The 18,938-nt window shown below is 44.2% G+C and overlaps 1 protein-coding gene across 1 annotated transcript in view; it reads left to right on the forward strand.

Annotated features, from left to right (window-relative positions):
* The window catches only part of LOC117746271 (sickle tail protein homolog), a 96,404-nt gene that overhangs the window by 40,467 nt on the left and 36,999 nt on the right, over nucleotides 1-18,938 (forward strand). The window contains exons 4-9 of the mRNA XM_034555309.1: nucleotides 448-646; nucleotides 1,864-2,062; nucleotides 3,364-3,457; nucleotides 15,345-15,630; nucleotides 16,602-16,875; nucleotides 17,879-18,196. Of these exons, the coding sequence (XP_034411200.1) occupies nucleotides 448-646; nucleotides 1,864-2,062; nucleotides 3,364-3,457; nucleotides 15,345-15,630; nucleotides 16,602-16,875; nucleotides 17,879-18,196 (1,370 nt within the window). The remainder of the gene's footprint in view (nucleotides 1-447; nucleotides 647-1,863; nucleotides 2,063-3,363; nucleotides 3,458-15,344; nucleotides 15,631-16,601; nucleotides 16,876-17,878; nucleotides 18,197-18,938) is intronic.

The following is an 18,938-nucleotide window of genomic DNA, read 5'->3' on the forward strand; positions in this document are numbered from 1 at the left end:
CACAGGATCAAATGACGACAGGCCCGTCACCCTGAGTAGTTGTAGTGTATTTATCAGTAGTTTTGACTAACTGAATTGCAAGTGTAAGCCACTGTAGTGTAGTGAACTACCCTGAGGTGAAGAGAAGAAAATGAACCTGTGTCAGAGTATGTCACCATAGAGACATACAGACAATGTGGACAAGCACTGTGGATAGAGTGCTGGTCGTGACTAATACATAGAAATAAAAATGAAATCCATGAAGCTTTCCTGTGATGCCTAACAGCAGTGGAATAAGCTTCTGTGAAAATGGTTGTCTCCTTGTAACAATAACATTTTGACCTTTAAAAAAAATCATCATTCAAGCTCACTGTTCTGTCCATGCCATTATTCTCCCTGCAGGACTAGAAACCAATATAATCCTAGTGTTATTCAGTCTGCTCTTTTCTTCTTTTTCATTTCATCCAGGTGAGGAGTCCCAGCTCCACTGAAAGCCCCTTCTGTGCAGGTGTGTTGGACTTGGTGGAGCAGCAGGACCCTCTGGCTTCAGAGACCATGTCTGATGGAGAGATACTGCCCTCCACAGTACCCTTTACAAGGGGCAGTAGAGCAAGATCAAGTCTACCTGTGGGCTGGTCAAGTGGCCAGACCAGAGCGAGGCCACCTGGTAGGTACACACCCACACACAGGCAACGCCCCCTGGGACCTGTAGTTCCGCTCACGTCGTCTCTCCCGTATCCGATTATCCAGCCCGATCGTGAGTTTTATCAGCTCCTCTAACGAACCAGGCTTATTGGAGCTTGCCAGTTCGTCCTTCACAGCTTCAGATAGTCCGTGAAGAAACACGCCCCCTCAGTAAAGAAATGCTGTAGAGTTCAGTAAAGAAACGTAGTAGAATTCTGTTAAGAAATGCAGTAGAATTCTGTAAAGAAACGCAGTACAATACATGCAGTAGAGTTCAGTAATTGCAAGTGATGGCTTTGGTTTAATTGCTACACACACAGCTTTCATATTCAGATACATGAGTGGAAAAAAAAAAACTGTCCCGTCAAAGTTTAGTTTTGAAAAGCATCCACATATTTACATGGTTATTTAATCTGTTGTAGGCAGTGATAGCCCACTGTGATCAAACCTGTGGTTGCTGTCAGAATCTTAAAGAACGGATGAAAAGTTGACAAACCGTCAATAAATAACATCTTTGTAAAACTTAGAATGCAATGGCCCTGCTGATGGCCCTCCTCTCTACCGCCTTCTGTTTCATGGATTTTGGAAATCTGGATCGTGGTCCACGCCTACTACTCATTATTCATAGTTTATGTCATATTCATTGAATGTGTTGTAACTCTGTAACGCTGTTCATTCTGTACACATGACATCTATTTCTTCTGTCCATCCGGGGAGAGGGATCCTCCTCTTTTGCTCCCCTGATGGTTTCTTACCTTTTTTCCCTGTGAAAGTTTTTGTTTTTGTTTTTCCTGATTCGATGTGAGATCCTGGGACAGGGATGTCGTATGTGTACAGATTGTAAAGCCCTCTGAGGCAAATTTGTAATTTCTGATTTTTTTAATTGAATTGGATGTACTCTATGAGTATATAAAAATGGAACATTATTCAATGTTCCATTTTTATATACTCATAGAGTTATTGGCTCAACTCTGTGATAACATTTAAGGCTTTAGGTAAATGTTCTCTATGTCCTTCTTTTCAACTCAATCAAAGTCACTAGCTGCATTATGGTGCATTCAGTTGCTCCATAACAGAGGATATGATGCCACAGATAGAACTCAGATGTGTCAGTACAATCACACTGCACAGTCCTGGGAGAGACTAAAGCCCTGTGTGTGTGTGTGTGGGTGTGTGTGTGTGTGTGTGTGTGTTTTTCAGGTGTGTTGTACCTGCAGTATGGGGAGGAGACAAAACAGGTCAGAATGCCGACTGAGATCAGGAGTCAGGACGCTCTGGAGGCTCTGTTGGTCACCGCCTTCCCTCACCAGCTCACCATGAAGATGCTGCAGTCTCCCAACATGGCCATCTACATCAAAGATAACAACTGCAACGCCTACTACGACCTGGAGGACATCAGGTGAGGCTATGAAGCAGTAACTGACAGTTAAACTGACATACTGAAGTACACCAACATGGGAATCTCCTACATTACTGTAAAACAGAACAGGGTGAACCTAAAAGTATGTCTGAACAGTGCCCATCAAAATTTCTTCCCACAAATAGATGAGATTGAAAAGTAAAAGAAACAAAGATCCTCTGAGCAACAGTTGAATGAGAAGAGAAGAAATCAGCAGTCATTAGTCAAAGAAACTGGAAGCTTCGATTTGAACTGGAAAAGCTTCCTGTTTTAGTGTCAAGAGTTTCACAATAAAAGCAGCCTAGTACACGCTGGAATGAACTCTTCTTCATTAGAAATAGAAGGTGAGTCTAGGGTTAGCACTGTTGAAATATCAGCTGAACAAATCTCAGGTTAAACCTCTTCAGTCAGACCTTTGAACAGCAGTGCACACAAACATTTCATTTCCTAAAGCTAAAAGCTCACTTCTTTCTGTAGTCCTGGGTGCGGGCTACTAGTGATGGGCAGGTTACTGAGATTAAAGCAGTAGTAAACCAAAACCTTACACTTTGTGGATTTGTTCTGCAGCTAGGCATTGAAGAATTTCACCTCGCTGTACTGTGTATTATTGTTACAATACACTTGATTTGATGACAAAGTGCATCACAAGTAGCCCATCATTCACCCATTCAGACACACACTTACACACCGATGGCAGCCACTCATGGCCTAAACATTGGGAGCAATTTGGTCTCTTGTGTGTCCACGTTGTCCTTGTCTGTCTCTCTCTCTCTCTCTCTCTCTCTCTCTCTCTCTCTCTCTCTCTCTCTCTCTCTCTCTCTCTCTCTCTCTCTCTCTCTCTCTCTCTCTCTCTGTGTTTCTATCTCCGAGCTATGTGAGCATTGTCTCTTGTTGGTGGAGGAGTGTGTCCTCTGTCTAGGTCTCCATGGTGGAGGTGCTGTGGCTCGACATCTTTTTGGATCCATTCTCTTCATATACGTTTACAAACTAACTAGATTTACTAAACTGTAATTGGACTATGTTGTCAGATCTGTACTAACAACATCTACTGCATGTCTGTCCTCTTCTGTTGTTACTCCTGACAGAGTGACCAATCTGCCTCTTCATAGAGATCACATCTGATCCCTTCCACCACTCGCTGATTTTAACATGCTCAAACTGGAACTGAATCTAAATCTTAATAATCTTTTAGCACACATGTGCATGGTGATTCTACATACAGCACCATTTTCCAGCCATTTATTCTCTTTGTGGGATGTCACACATTAAACTGACACTGTGTGTGTTCTGTTTGCTTCTAGAAACATCACATCCCACTCCTATGTGAAGGTTTATCATAGAGACCCAGGACTTGAGTTCAACCGCCATGCCAGGCCGGCCAACACAAAGGGCAGGGTGAGTCAGCCAAACTCTCTTGTCTGCAGCCGTCACATTGTGCTTTCTATCCTGCAGTGTTGATACGGTGACCACATGTTCTCAACTTTGTATTTTAAATTACAGATAAGACTTTGATGAGACTTTGAGAAATGTTGTGAGATGTCTAAGCATCATATTAGTTTCTCATTAATTTATCATAGTTTTATTGTTATCTAAATAACTAACAAGTCAGAAGTAGCCCAAAAAAGGAGAAAAGGCAGGGACCTGCATCTCACCTAGTCCCCTAACCTAACAAGGTTCCTGGAGCTCCCTGTGCTACATCACCAGTGTTCTGATTGAATGAGGTCTGAATGATGCTGGTGTGAACTCAGCCGCAGAAGCCCACTGCTAGCTGGGTGAAACCATCTCTTGGGACCTTCAGCCCCCTCCTTGAAAAGGGTTGATGCTGGAACATCAATGACTTCCTTCTTTGCCAATTGTTCTCAGAGGTCCAGGTCTTCTTCACAGAGTATTCAAGCTCAGTATGAGCAGAGCTGATGCGGACATGTTCAAAAGCTGATAGACTATCATCTACAAACATACATGTGTCTTTGATTTGGTGACTGAAGCATAGAGGTCTCATGAGTACATGTGTAAACCTGCCTCCTGAAGTGTCTCTCAGGTTTGTCTGATGAAGAATGAACATCTTTAGACTGGTCTTTTGCTCGTCCCTTGGACCTCCTGGGATAGATCAGTGCTCCTCAAGGGATTTAGTCCCATAGCTCTATAGCTCTGTTGTCCTCTTTGCTCAGGTCTGCAAAGTGCAGATACTCACAGATAAAATGGACAATATATGCACTACTTTAGGGAATGCTTTTCTCTCACTTATTATTATGATATAGAAAAAGGCTAGTGCACGTTGAATTCACTTCTATTCTTTGTCAGATTGTCTTTCTGAGTCTTGTTCTTGTCCTTTCTTTCACTCTTTAAGGTGTGAAATATTCCATGAACGGAGGAATATGTCTGCCATTTATATTCCTGGTTTAAAACCAGTAGCTCAGGTTCTAGTGATCTGCTGCTTCATTTCCCAGCTCCTTCTCTCAACATCTCAAAGTTTGCATTTCTTTAAGAGAACACAACTATAACAATACGCAGATGCTGCAAATAAGTTCTGTGTGTAGAACATGACAGGAAATAGAAGAAGACAATGCATGAATAAGTATCCAGTTAATGTTAAATAGACCACTAATGGATCAACATGCATTAGATGGTGTTCCATTCCATCACAGAGTACTGTAAATGGACCTGTACTTGTATAGCTAATTTTCTAGCACTTTAACTCTACATTACATCATTCACCCATTCACACCCTGATGGGAGAGGTGGGGGCATCAGCAGGGCCATGGCAGGAGGCCGGCCCACAAGGCAGAAGGCATCAGACACAGCCAGGTCCAATGGAACCTATGAGACGTGAAGCCACAAAGACTCCGGGGAGGAAGCAGAGTTAGTAAGGTGCAATGGAGAGATGTAAATTCATTCATAAGGAGAGAGAGAAGAGGAGATAGGAGCTCAGTGTATCCTAAAACGTCCCCCAGCAGCCTATAAGCCTATAGCAGGCTGGGGGACTATCTAGGGGCTGGACCAGGGCAAACCTGATTCAGCCCTAACTATAAGCACTATTAAAGAGGAAAGTCTTAAGTCTACTCTGAAATGAGGTGATTGTGTCTGCCTCCCGGACTGAAAGTGGAAGGTGGTTCCATAAAAGAGGAGCTTGATAACTGAAGGCTCTGACTCCCATCCTACTTTTTAGGACTCTAGGAACCAGAAGTAGTCCCGCATTTGGTGAGCGTAGCTCTCTAGTGGGGCAATATGGTACTACAAGGGTACTACAAGCTCCTTAAGATATGATGGTGCATCACCAATCATGGCTTTGTAGGTGAGGAGAATAATTTTAAATGTGATTCTTGATTCTACAGGGAGCCAGTGAAGAGCAGCTAATACAGGAGTAATGTGATTTCTTTTCTTAGTTTTTGTGAGTACACGAGCTGCAGCATTCTGGATTAACTGGAGGGACTAAAGAGACTTATTAGAGAAGCCTGATATAAGGAATTGCAGTAATCTAGTCTCGAAGTAACAACGTTTTTCTGCACCTTTTTGAGATGTGCCAGATTTTTTGAAATGTTACATAGATGAAAAAATGCAGTCCGTGAGATTTGCTTCACGTGGGAGTTAAAGGACACGTATTACACCCAGACCTTCTGGGTAGCTCTGTGTTCACTGTCTGCTCCGTTGTGTTGTCTGTCACTCACCTTGTCTCTTGTTCCAGGCGCCTCCCTCCTCGTGTGCCGCCCTCCTGTGTGATTGCAAGTCTCGCCCTCATTGTTTCCACCTGTGTCTCGTTCCCCTGTGTATTTAGTCTGTGTCAACTCCCTGTCCTGTGTCGGTTTGTCTTTTGATGTCGTTGAGTGGTGTCACAAGTAAAGCTTGCCCTTTTGAAACTACCTTGTGTCTGCTTATTGGGTCCTGCCTCCGTGGTACCAGTTCCTGATAGTACAAACCGACCAAGATGGACTCAGCAGGCCAGGATTCTGTCCGTCAGGCTCTTGCCTCTCAAGGCGCTCTCGTGGGCCATCATGACCAACTGCTCAAGGATATGATGGAGGCCCTCAGGTCCCTCTCTACCAACGTGGACCAGCTCGGACAGCAGCTCCATCAGGTTTCCTTACACCCGGAAGTCCCAGAGGTCCCGGCTCCTTCTCTGCTTCCTGCCCAGGCCGACGCTGGCTCCCGGGAGCCACACGTCCCTTCCCCGGAGCGTTACGCTGGAGATCTGGGAACGTGCAGGTCGTTTCTTATGCAGTGCTCCTTAGTTTTTCGACCAGCAACCCTCTAGGTATGTGACTGATAGAGCTAAGATTGCCTTTGTTATGGGCTCACTCACTGGGAGAGAATTAGCATGGGCCAGAGGGGCCACCGTATTGCCGTTTGTCCAGTAAAGGGATTTTTCTCAAGGCACTGATTTGGGAGTTGGAGCAATACTTTCCCAAAGGTCCGCGGGGGATAACAAGCTGCACCCCTGTGCTTTTCTTACCCGGAGACTTTTCTCTGCGGAGAGTAATTATGACATTGGAGACTGGGACCTTCTCGCCGTCAAGATAGCCCAGGTCCGCGGGGGATAACAAGCTGCACCCCTGTGCTTTCCTTACCCGGAGACTTTTCTCTGCGGAGAGTAATTATGACATTGGAGACTGGGACCTTCTTGCCGTCAAGATAGCCCTGGAGGAGTGGTGGCACTGGATGGAGGGGGCGGAGCACCCATTCCTGGTCTGGACGGATCATAAAAATCTTGAGTATCTGCGGACAGCCAAAAGACTGAACCCTCGTCAAGCCAGGTGGGCGCTATTCTTTAATAGGTTTAACTTTTCTTTTTCTTATCGCCCAGGCTCTAAGAATGTGAAACCCGACTCTCGGCTATTTGACCCTGTTGCCTCCCCCAACCCTTCCTCATGCATTCTGCCCCCTTCCTGCCTGGTTGGGGCCGTATTGTGGGACATTGAGGAGAGGGTGAGACAAGCTGCCGCAAGTGTTTCTGCCCCTGATGGTTGCCCCCCCAGTAGGATGTTTGTTCCCTCTCCGATCTCAGGTCATCCAGTGGGGCCACTCTTGAGTTTCCTGCCACCCCGGCGTTCGGAGGACGATGTTCGTCATTAAGCAGCGGTTCTGGTGGCCCGCAATGGAGAGGGAGGTTGGGGAGTATGTATCAGTCTGCCAGGTGTAAGGTTCCCCGACTTTCTCCACCTGGCCTCCTAAGGCCGCTACCAGTTCCACATCGCCCCTGGTCGGACATTTCTCTAGACTTTGTCACTGGGTTTCCCCTGTCCGAGGGTAACACCACCATTCTCACAGTGGTGGACCGATTCTCAAAGACGGCGAAAGCTGTCCTTTTTCATGTTTTCCGTCTCCATGGGTTCCCTGCAGATGTGGTGTCGGACCGGGGTCCCCAGTTCATTTCCAAGTTCTGGAAGGAGTTCTGCAGTCTCCTAGGGGCCACGGTCAGTCTGTCTTCTGGTTACCATCCACAGTCCAATGGTCAGACAGAGCGACTAAACCAGGAGCTGGAGATGGGCCTTCGCTGTCTGGTGTCCCAGAACCCCACTTCCTGGTGCAGACACTTCATTTGGGTTGAGTATGCGCACAACACTCTTCCCTCCTCTACTGGCCTCTCCCCTTTCTAGTGCACCTATGGCTACCAGCCACCCCTGTTTCCTGCTCTGGAGAAGGAGTCTAGAGTACCCTCTGCTCTGGCCATGGTCCGCCGTTGCCGCCGCACCTGGGACCGAGCACGCCAGACCCTACTCAAGAACTCTGCCCGTTACAGGAATATGGCAGATCAACGGCGGTCCCAGGCCCCTGACTATCGGGTCGGCGAGAAGGTGTGGCTATCTACATGGGACCTTCCCCTTCATGTGGAGTCCCGTAAGCTGGTTTGTGGGACCCTTCCCAATTTCAAGAGTGATTAACCCTGTGGCCATGAGACTCAAACTCCCTAGACCCATGAGGGTCCACCCCACTTCAAAGGAGAGCCCTTTGGTTCCGGCCACCAGACCGCCACCACCACCCCAACTCATTGATGGCGGTCCGACCTATGCTGTCAAGCGTCTCTTGGTGGTTCGGCACCGCGGTCGGCAGTACCTCCTGTGTGATTGCAAGTCCTGCCCTCATTGTTTCCACCTGTGTCTCATTCCCCTGTGTATTTAGTCTGTGTCAACTCCCTGTCCTGTGTCGGTTTGTCTTTTGATGTCGTTGAGTGTCGTCACAAGTAAAGCTTGCCCTTTTGAAACTGCCTCGCCTTGTGTCTGCTAATTGGGTCCTGCCTCCGTGGTACCAGTTCCTGATAACACGTCCCGATCCAAGATACCGCCGAGATTCTTTACAGTGGTGTTGGATGCCAGGGCAATGCCATCCACAGAAACCACATCACCAGATAATTGATCTGAGTTGTTCAGTGCCCAGTAAAATAACTTCAGTTTTGTCTGAGTTTAACATCAGGAAGTTGCAGGTCATCCATGTGTTTGTCTTGAAGACATGCTTGAAGTTTAGCGAGCTGGTTGGTCTCTTCTGGTTTGATTGATAGATATAATTGAGTATCATCTGCATAACAATGAAAGTTTATGGAGTGTTTCCTCATAATGTTGCATATATATATATATATATATATATATATATATATATATATATATATATATATATATATGGTAAATCAAATTGTCAAAGCACAGAACCTTGTGGAACTCTTTGATTAACGTTGGTGGTCATCGAGCCTTCATCGTTTACAAAGACAAATTGACATTGATCTGATGAAAAGGATTTAAACTAACTTATTGAGGTACCTGAAATGCCAATTGACTGATCCAGTGTCTGTACTAGGATGTCATTATTAATGGTGTCAAATGCAGCACTAAGGTCTAACAAAACAAGTGCAGAGATGAGTCCTTTATTTGATGCAATTAGGAGGTCGGGTAGAGAGACAAAATGAGCTCCAGCTAAGGATTCTCCTTGCCGACCAGTCGATGTGTGGGTTGTGCAACTTCAACCAGGGATGGCCCAGGACTAGCGGGGAGTTAGGGGAAGAAATTATGTTGAGCCGAATAATCTCACTATGGTTACCAGACAGGACAAGGGGACAAACGGCTTGCCATCTAAGGCAGTAGCTGTGAGGGTGGACTGTAATCGTTCTAAGGGAAAACCAGTCTGGAGGGCCACATCTCTGTCTAAGAAACTATCCTCAGCTCCAGAGTCGACCAGGGCAAGGAGGGGAAAAGAGAGTTGTTAATTACAAACAGTGGTTTTGATCAGCAACCTACGTGGGAATGACTGGCTCAGGGAACAGGGTTGGCTCGCCCACTGATATTGGTGAGCTCTGTCTTTTGGGCAGACTGGACAGAGAGCAAAAAAGTGACCGTGCTGGCCACAGTAAAGGCACTCATCCTGCGCAGCCGTTCATCAGGAGAAAGATGAGCTCGGCCCAACTGCATGGACTCTTTCCTGGGAGGAGCAGAGGTGGTCCGGGTGGTCGAAAACCCCCTTAATCCTGCAAATGAAGTCTTCATAGGAAAGGGTAGTTACTGCCAGATTAGAATTTACAGAGTCTGCCCAGGCTAGAGCCCTTCCGCTCATCAGGCCCAAAATATAACGTACCTTGGAAACGTTGGAGGGGAAGGTCAACGGCTGCTGGCTAAAAACCAGAGAACACTGGAGAAGGAAACCTCGGCACCTACCCAGGTCTCCGGAGAAGGGTTCAGGGTCCGGAACATAGGACTCTCTAAACGGAGTGAACACTTCTGGGAGCAGAGCTGGAGATGGCTGGAGTCCGGGCTGTACAGGATTGGATGATGGAGGCCACTGAGCGGTTAACAGAGACACTTGATTTGTTAATTCCAAGATTCGGTCTGTCATTGCCCCGGTCTTTATCGAATAGGTTCTGTAGTAACTGTTGATGTTATCCAAGTAGAGCTCCTTGGCTGAAAAGCGCCCTTGGGATGGTGGACTCCTGCGCTGGTTCCTTTGGCAAGGAGACGGAGCAGGAGTAATACACAATTATATTTATTTAAGGAGTTGAGATGGAAGAGGTGTGGGATCCGTGATGGCGTCCTCTGCGGGCTGATGGCTGGTTGGGTGGCTAGGTCATTCTCCAGGAGTGTGCCGGGGAAGCAGAGAGGCTGTGGCTGGGAAAGCACAAGTTTACCGACAATAATATACAAAAAATCCAAGAGGCCCTAGTAGTCATTCCGAGAGTGTGAACTGACGATCAGGGGAGGAGTTGAGGGAGAACTGAGGTATATATGCAGGGGGGCTTGATGAGGGAACAGGTTCCATGAGTTGATTGGCAGCAGAAGGGGGAAAAGAAGGCCACGGCCAGGCAGACACCCACATGACAAACCGGGGATCATGACACAGACAACTTGTGACTACTTTGTCAAAGATCTTAGAGAGGAAGGGAAGGTTAGAGATCGCTCTGTAGTTAGCCAACACCTCTTGATCAAGAGTGGGCTTCTTCAGGAGAGTTTTAATTACAGCTACTTTGAATGAATGTGATACATGGCCTGTTAGCAAAGACACATTGATAATATCCAACAGCGAGGTGCCAATTAAAGGCAAACTGTCTTTAAGCAGCCTCGTTGGGATGGGGTCCAAGAGATAGGTAGACGGTTTAGAAGTAGAAACCGTTGAAGACAATTGGTCAAGGTTGATTGGAGAAAAGCCATCCAAATATACACCAGGGTATATGGCCGTTTCCATGGCCAGATCGGCACTGGTTGAGGGCAAAAGATCATCAATCTTGCCTCTAATAGTTAGAATCTTTTCATTGAAGAAGTTCATGAAGTCATTATTACTGAGGTCTATAGGAATACACGGCTCCACAGAGCTGTGACTCTCTGTCAGCCTGGCTACATTGCTAAAGAGAACCCTGGGGTTGTTCTTATTTTTCTGTATTACTGATGGGTAATAGGGTGCTCTGGAATTACGGAGGGCCTTCTTATATGTTTTAAGAGTATCTCGCGAAACTAAGCGTGATTCTTCCAGATTGGTGGAATGCCATAGGCTTTCAAGCTTTCGTGATGTATGCTTTAGTTTGCGGGTCTGAGGGTTCTACCAGGGAGCAAACCTCCTTTGCCTCACCATCTTCTTCTTCAGAGGGGCTATTGAGTCTAGTGTCCTTCTCAGTGAGTCTGTAGCACTATCAACAAGAAGATCAATCTGGGACGGACTAAAGTTAGCACAGGAGTCCTCCGTCTCATGTTATGATTTTATTTTCTCAAATATAGAACAGGAAACTGTATATTGTACATGCATTAAACATAAAACACTTCCTCTCAGGGTCTGTATGCTCCGTTTGTTCCAACCACTCACACTTTGAGTCCACTTTGTGTCAGTGATCTCAGTTTCCTACACATTGCTTTCACAGGAACTCTGGGTGGGTAGTTTTTCCTTATCTGATGTCAGGGCCCAAGGACAGAAGATGTCGTATGATGTAGATTTTAAAGCCCTCTGAGGCAATTTTTTAATTTTAATATTGAGCTATTGAAATTAAATTAATTGCAGTAAAATACAATACTCTCACCCCAGATACTCTCAACTTAACTCACAAAGTGCCTCACAAAGGAAGACAACAAATTATGTATTATAAAAAATAATCATTTGCATAACAAAACGTTCAGCTTGTTCAGGTGTGAGATGTCTTTTCTTTACAGTGAGTTCAGCATGAACCTGAGGCATGGCCACCGACAAACTAGTGCACAATCAGTCCCATAGGAAGGACTGCACAGCAAGGGCGTAGGTTTGGTCTCAGCATTGGTAGGGACACTGCCAGCTTCCCCTCGACCCCCACGCCCTCCCCCATATTAAAAAAAAACGGAGTTGATATTATGTTGAACAGGCAAACTTTCTTTAAATATATTAACATTTGTGTAACTTGGAACTGATTTAAACATAATTACAGTAATAAAACCGTAGTTTAAATACAAAACATTATTCTGCACCAAATAAATAATAATAATAAATGAATAAGAAAAGTTCTGCTAAAATGCCAATATAGTGTAACAGTATATTCTATATCCAAAATATATATATAAACAACTTTTACCAGTTGTGTAGTGAAAAAAATACAAAAGAAATTAGAACATTTAAAATAAATCTATCATACTTTTAATTAGACAGTGCCTTGCCTCCTGCTGTGTTTTAGCCATTGCACGTAGTAGTTGGGTGTGAACTGGCATTTTCTCCAATGCATTTGTTGTTACAGCATGATGGTGTGCTTTACTTGCTTGATTAAAGCTTTCAATGGCATTTTTTCAATTACTAAAACCATTTAAGCAGAAGGCTGGGTCATTCTTTTTTTCCAAAGTGGTCTTTTTGATGGTGTATGGTTTGACACACTCAAAACAAAGTACCTTTTTCAATGTAGGGCTATAATGCAGCCACATATACTGACTATATCACTTTGCCTGAAACCGTAACCTCTTGTGCTGAAGTTGCTGCTCTGATGAGTTTAAGATCAGGATGTGTGGTTCACTCCTCACGTCCAGGACTCTGCTACACTAACTTCATGACGGTCACTGTCACTCAAACTAACTGTTCCTTAAAGAGCAAAGAGAACTTACCCTAGTCTGCACATGCATGTTTTAACATTATAATAATTCACTTAAAACAGGGAGACAATGTTTACCCTGTCAGCCATGATAATACACCTCAACACAGAATCAATGTAAGACCTCACATGAAGCACTGATGGTCCAGCTGCTGCTTTCTCAACCTGATTTATGAGTTTCCTGAATGCATTCATAATGTCTTAATTAATAAATGTAGACCTTATGAGTAGTGTATGTATTTATTTTGAAAGCAATTTAGAATATTTAAGTAATAGGTTCAGGTTTTATGGAACAGCCTTGTTTTTTTATTCAACATCACATAATTCACAATCCAAAAGTGCTGACATGAGGTCAGATTCCCCAAACATCCTTCAATTTTCTTGCTAATGCATGGTCAAATGGTAATTCTTACAAAATGCCATGAGTAAGACCTCACCTGGAGCCCTGATGGTCCAGCTGCTGCTTCCTCAACCTGCGCTACATCTGCACCTGCAGCTTTGCACTGTGTGGGGGAGTTAGCCTGCTACTAGCTAACTAACAACGACCCTCTGGGTGGTGAACACACTTTGGATATCTCTTTTTTTTTTGGTGGCATTTTCCTATCTACAAAGCACAACAGGGTCAACGTGTCAATGCTGAGACCAAACAAAATACTAATATGAGGCTTTATCATTTCCTGTCGTATTTAGTAGCTTACCGTGACTCCGGCCAGCTCTCACGATTCACGGTGTTTCTGACTCTGACACTTCAGCCAATTAAATGACAGCATATTGTCTTGCAGGCTCGAAGGCGCATTGGAAAACGTGAAAATATATTTTTCACTCTTCTGGGCAACGAACATAGTATAGATAATAATACGAATGAGTTTGCAAATATATTGTGCACACTTATTTTTTCAAATTAACCTCATATTGGTGGGGATAATTGTGTCTTTCCCAAAACTTTGGTCGTGACTAGTCCCTATGGACCATATGCAAACCTACGCCCTTTCTGCACAGCATGTTTCAACATTTGCTTCCCCACTTGCCATTTTTTTGTTACTGTCTATGCTCACCAGTCATGTCAATTCATTGTTATTCATAAAGCCCCAAATCACCAATCTGCCTCAAAGGGCTTCACACCGTGATTCAGATAAGGATCAAATCGATCATCTAAACGTCTTGTACATCATTCCAAAAGTTCAGCCTGACATCTTGGGCAATCTTTCGACTTTGCAATTTCCACTAGATATCCAAATAAGAGTTGTTAAAGTTTCAGTAACAGCAGAACATGAGTATGATGAGGATACGTGTGCTGCTGGCTTCTGGTGAAATGGTTGACAGAGCTCCATGATGGCAAAACCTGACATGTAAAACCGGCCTAGTGGGACCACACCAACCCTTGTGAATGAAATGCAACAAGTTCATGCCTGTTTACTGGTTCTGACAAAGGGAAGGAAAGAGGTAGAGTAATAATGGGCTTGTTGATAGAAAGTGGGTGTAGAACAACATGAAATGATCACATATTACCTTCTGCTGTACATTAAAGATATGCATAATGTGTACTAACATGTGTCCTTTAGCCGAGAAGTGATTAAGTTTAAAAAAACAAGCAGTTGTGAGGTTTACACAGCAGCAGCAGTATAGACTGGCTGTTCCTGGATCAGTCTGGCAGTCAGAGTCTGACAGCTTTTTTGTCAGTGCTGTGGTGAGCGGAAGTCAGTCTGATCTCACAAGTTGATTCACTGACTTCATGAGAGCATTTTGATACTTGGAGCTTTTACCACAGTGCATGCACAACTTTCACACACACACACACACACACACACACACACACACACACACAAACACACACACACACACACACACACACACACACCTGCATGCCTACACAGGGCTTCTCTTTAAAAGCAGTTTTTCCGGCACTGGGTTTGTTTTAGTTTCTGGGAGCTGTCTGTTGACATGCCTGTAGGTTCCTCATCTCATGCAGGAGGTAGGAGAACAAGTCTTCTGTTCTTTTGGGAGGCAGAACATGAACAATAAGTGCATGGAATGTGTTTTGCTCATTTTGAAACAAACACTCCTTTCCCTGCTGCAGTTATAAACAAGCTACAAACAGGAAGTTTGTAGACTATAAAACCCAACCAAAGGTAAACATTGTAAAGCTGAGGGAAGCTCATTGCAATGACTGACACATGACACTTAGTCATTTGATCCACAGTTCATATGGAACATTGATTAGTGCATTAGTTCAAATGGAATGTTATGTAGATAAACACGATAAACACAGGCTGTCCTCCTGAGAAGGACAGTATCAGTTTCCATGACAACTTGATTTTACGTCATAAATCAGTGATATGTAGCAGTTTGATAAGAAAAAATAATATCTCACATTGAAGGCTACAAAACTATATTAAGAACAGAACCAAAATGAACTAAATTAAACAAAACATTACAGCAGTAGTGTGTAGCCTGGGTAACCTGTTATGAACATTACATTATTTGTTATGTATTCATGTATCCATCATTCCCTTTTTTCGTTATATGTATGCAGTAAAGCTACAGTTTCTTCAGCTGTTATTTAGGTCAACAGATTAAACTCTGAATGCCTTTTCAAAACATATCTTTGCCCTTTCTGTATTACAGTTTTTCATTGTAAAGATATACAGTACATTATTTCAAAACATGTAAATAAAGTCTGAACAAAGTTTGTCTGCGGACACACTTCGTTAAGAAGAAATGTAAGTGTATGTATTCACATGTCTGAATAAGGATATTGACACAGGTTGTTTCTTGTAGATCTCCAAAGAGGTGTTGTACAGCAGTCCCAGTCCGATCCACAGTGCGGCGTCTGGCCGCAGCACCCTGCACAACCTGCAGGGCTCCATGTCCCCACCCATGGTCCGCTCCATGCCCTCGTCCCCCTCCAGGATGGCGTACGGTGGAAGGAGCACAGGGGAGAGGACAGGCATGGTGGACCAAGGCAGCGTCACGTTACCACGGGAGCGGCTGTCAGGTGTGGGGCGATCCAGCTCTCTCTGCACTAGCAGCAGTGCTATACTGGAGAGGAGAGACGTGAAGCCTGGTGAGATACCTGCAGGGGGAGCCTGTTGGGGGCCTTATGACAAGCTTACAAAACACAGTGGATGCCCATGCTCACCTGATGGGGATCTACTTTGGCAGTTGAAATAAACAACACTTAATAAACATGAACACATGTTAAAAACTTTCACATGCACAACCAGATACTAATACGGGAGGCTTTTTTTTATACAGATTGTAAAAGGCGTCTTGTCTACTGTGCTTTCTATTGTGTATGTATTGTAATAGCAACTGTAATAGTTCAAACACATTCAGTGGAAGTAGCAGTGGAGCAGTTTGGTGTTCAGAAGCTGTGCTGTTCCAGAAAGCACCTTTAACAAACATTTTCATTCTAACCCTGAACTCTGAGTTGATTAACCTGGATGAGGTTCCAGTTCCAGTTCAATCAACTCTAGTTTGTGTTACCTCTGAGACAATAATTAAAGAATGCATTTTATTTATAACACATTTTGATGCAGTGTATACCGTTTTGTCCAGATAATTCTTGACTTAGCTAAGGTGTTTCCATAGTACTCAGTTACTCTAAATATGAGGATACTCTCATTCTCAACCAGATACAATTGCATTGTACCTTCCTGTGATATGTCAAACTTTTGAGTCTAAGGATCACACATTTGAGAGTATCAGTGATGTGTCTGCGCTTTTTTGTGTTCCTGGACACAAAGGTGTGGAAGATGGACCTTTGCTGATTACAATGCCATTTATCTTTAAAAACAGAGCAGCAGCATCTAATTTAGCGTAGTCCACTTGTCCATCATTTACCAGACTTGGTTTCCTTCATGGGTGATACAGTTCTGGAATCTGACTCTAGATAATACATTAAATACATTACATGTTAACATTATATATTTTACATTTGGAACGATGACATTATATTCTGATACAGTGAAAGTCTGAATGTGTGTGTGTGTGTGTGTGTGTGTGTGTGTGTGTGTTTGTGTATGTGTGTGACAGATGAGGACGCTGGCAGCAGTAAGACCATGGCCCTGGTGGTGCGTGGAGAAGGAGGACCACATTACCCAGACTCCTACTGCTCCTCCCTGCAGGACAGAGGAGGAGGTCACCTGAGCATGGCCTCCTCCCGGTGTAGCGCTCCTCCCTCTCTCACTGCAGATATGGTGGATGCTGGGGTCACAGGGATCCCAGGGGGGCTTCAGCAGTACCGGGCCTCCATTAAACCCCTAATGGGTTACGGAGAGAGCCTGGAGCAGACCCATTTCCTCCACAGGTACGCATACTGATTTAAACCCAATGCAGACACATACACAGTGTCTGTCTTTGGCTATGGAAACGTAGCCCAGTGACTGCTTCTGTCACTTCTGCTTTGTGTGCAGCAGGAGGTGACATCAGAGATCAGGAGGTGAGAGGTTGGCAGAGGTCATAAACCGGCTTCAGCCTGCTTCCATAGCAACTGCAGCATACAGTAACTACCTGTCTATACTAGGGCTGCAGATCCACAAGGGTTTGCCTCATATTGCCTTTCTTTTTTCAGAGCTGGAAAATATGGATGAAACCAGTATCATGTTATCAATAGGAAGATATTTTCTGCATTGCACTGTTATTTCAAACAAAACTCAGTATTGCCAGTTTTGGTTAATATGGCGACATCTGTTTCCGTGGAAACAGCAAGTAGAGTTGAATAAAAACAGTGCTGCTCTTTTTCTCCCCTGCTCCCTGACAGATTTACAGATTAGTGCTGTCAGCTCAGACCTCAGTGACAAATACGTTGTGTTTACTGTGACTGCTTCACAATAAAAGCCTGTTGAAGTGATTAAATGTGTAGTATCAGTAACACAACCCAGCTCTGATATGACTTTGGGAGAATGAACCGTGAACAGTGAAAATTAAAGTGAATTACACGCTGCATGATTTTCTCTCTTTGCAGGAGCTGTCTGATTCCTATAACTTTGGAACTTTTCTTTCATTTGACCTTTTTTGTGCTCCATTGCTTAGCAAACAAAATCTAAATCAGGGCTTATAAGCAATCAGGTGAACCGCTGCTGAGCTGAGCTAGTTTACTTCTAGTCTTGGTAAATACTATGCTAAATTAAAATATTGCGTTAACACATTATTTCACCCTAGATGGTTGATAAATATAGCTAAACATCCATTTTGTTGTAATCTGAGAGGAAGAACTCATCAGTAATTGGTTGGAGTACAATAACATCTGCTTTACAAGTGGGGACCTACCGTAATCTGACCATGTAACCAACTGATTTTCCACCATCCAGGCAGAAGAGCAGGAAGTATGGCGACAGCCAGCTTCCTCAACTGGGAACCAAAACGCCGCCCCCTTCCCCTCACAGAGTCAATGATGTCAGGATGATTGAGGGACAGATCGTCGGAGGGGTGGGCCTGGTGACTCCAGAGAGGATGTCAACTATTCGCCGGTCCCTGCGGCGGGACAGTCACGAAGCCACAGTGGAGATCGTAAACAGAAGCAGAGGAAGTGGCTCGTCATCGTCTACCTCGTCTGTCTTTGTGGACAGCCCTCTAGGACAACCTGAGAGACTGTTTCATGGTCATGTGAATTCCAGCAACGCCCAGAGGTGAGCTCAGAGCAGACTAATTAATTTATTTAATGTGAGCGCTAATGTCAGTGCTAAAGTACCAGATCTGTAAATAACTTAAGAGAAATACCATGCATTGATGAGATCCGTATTAGCATTGTATCCAGTGGAATGAAAGAGCTGAATATGGAACACATCATATGATTTAGATAATACAATCAATCAATCAAACTTTATTTCAGACTCAGGGTGACTCACACATGTGAAGTAGAATGTGTATAATCTTCTCTAAACAGTGACAGCTTCGCTCCATCTCTACACATACTAAACCCGCGTAAGAGAATGTTTACTTGTGCACACATCCTACGACATTGCCTATAAATATCATCATCTGTCATCTTTTCTGTAATAAATTGTCCAAGATATTTTACCTTATCACAGACACGAAGGTTGTGTTCAGACAATTTGTGTCAGGACATTTTAGACTGTTATCCTCCTTGGTTCTACAGATCAAGATAACAGTCTTACTGGCATTGTATTTTATATAATGTTCCACACCATAGACGGTACATATAGTAAGGAGCTGCTGAAGACCAGCACTACATGGACTAAGAATCACAAGATCATCACATGATCTGGTTAACTAAAGTATTACCAATCATGCACCCAGTATTACAGGCTTTCAATTGCTTGGACAGATTATCACTGTAAGATTAAAAAGAACTGGAGACAAAATCCCCGCTTGTTGGACACCATTGGTAACCCCAAATGGGGCTTAGAG

This window comes from Cyclopterus lumpus, chromosome 17 (assembly GCF_009769545.1).
Source record: "Cyclopterus lumpus isolate fCycLum1 chromosome 17, fCycLum1.pri, whole genome shotgun sequence".
NCBI classification, from domain to species: domain Eukaryota; kingdom Metazoa; phylum Chordata; class Actinopteri; order Perciformes; family Cyclopteridae; genus Cyclopterus; species Cyclopterus lumpus.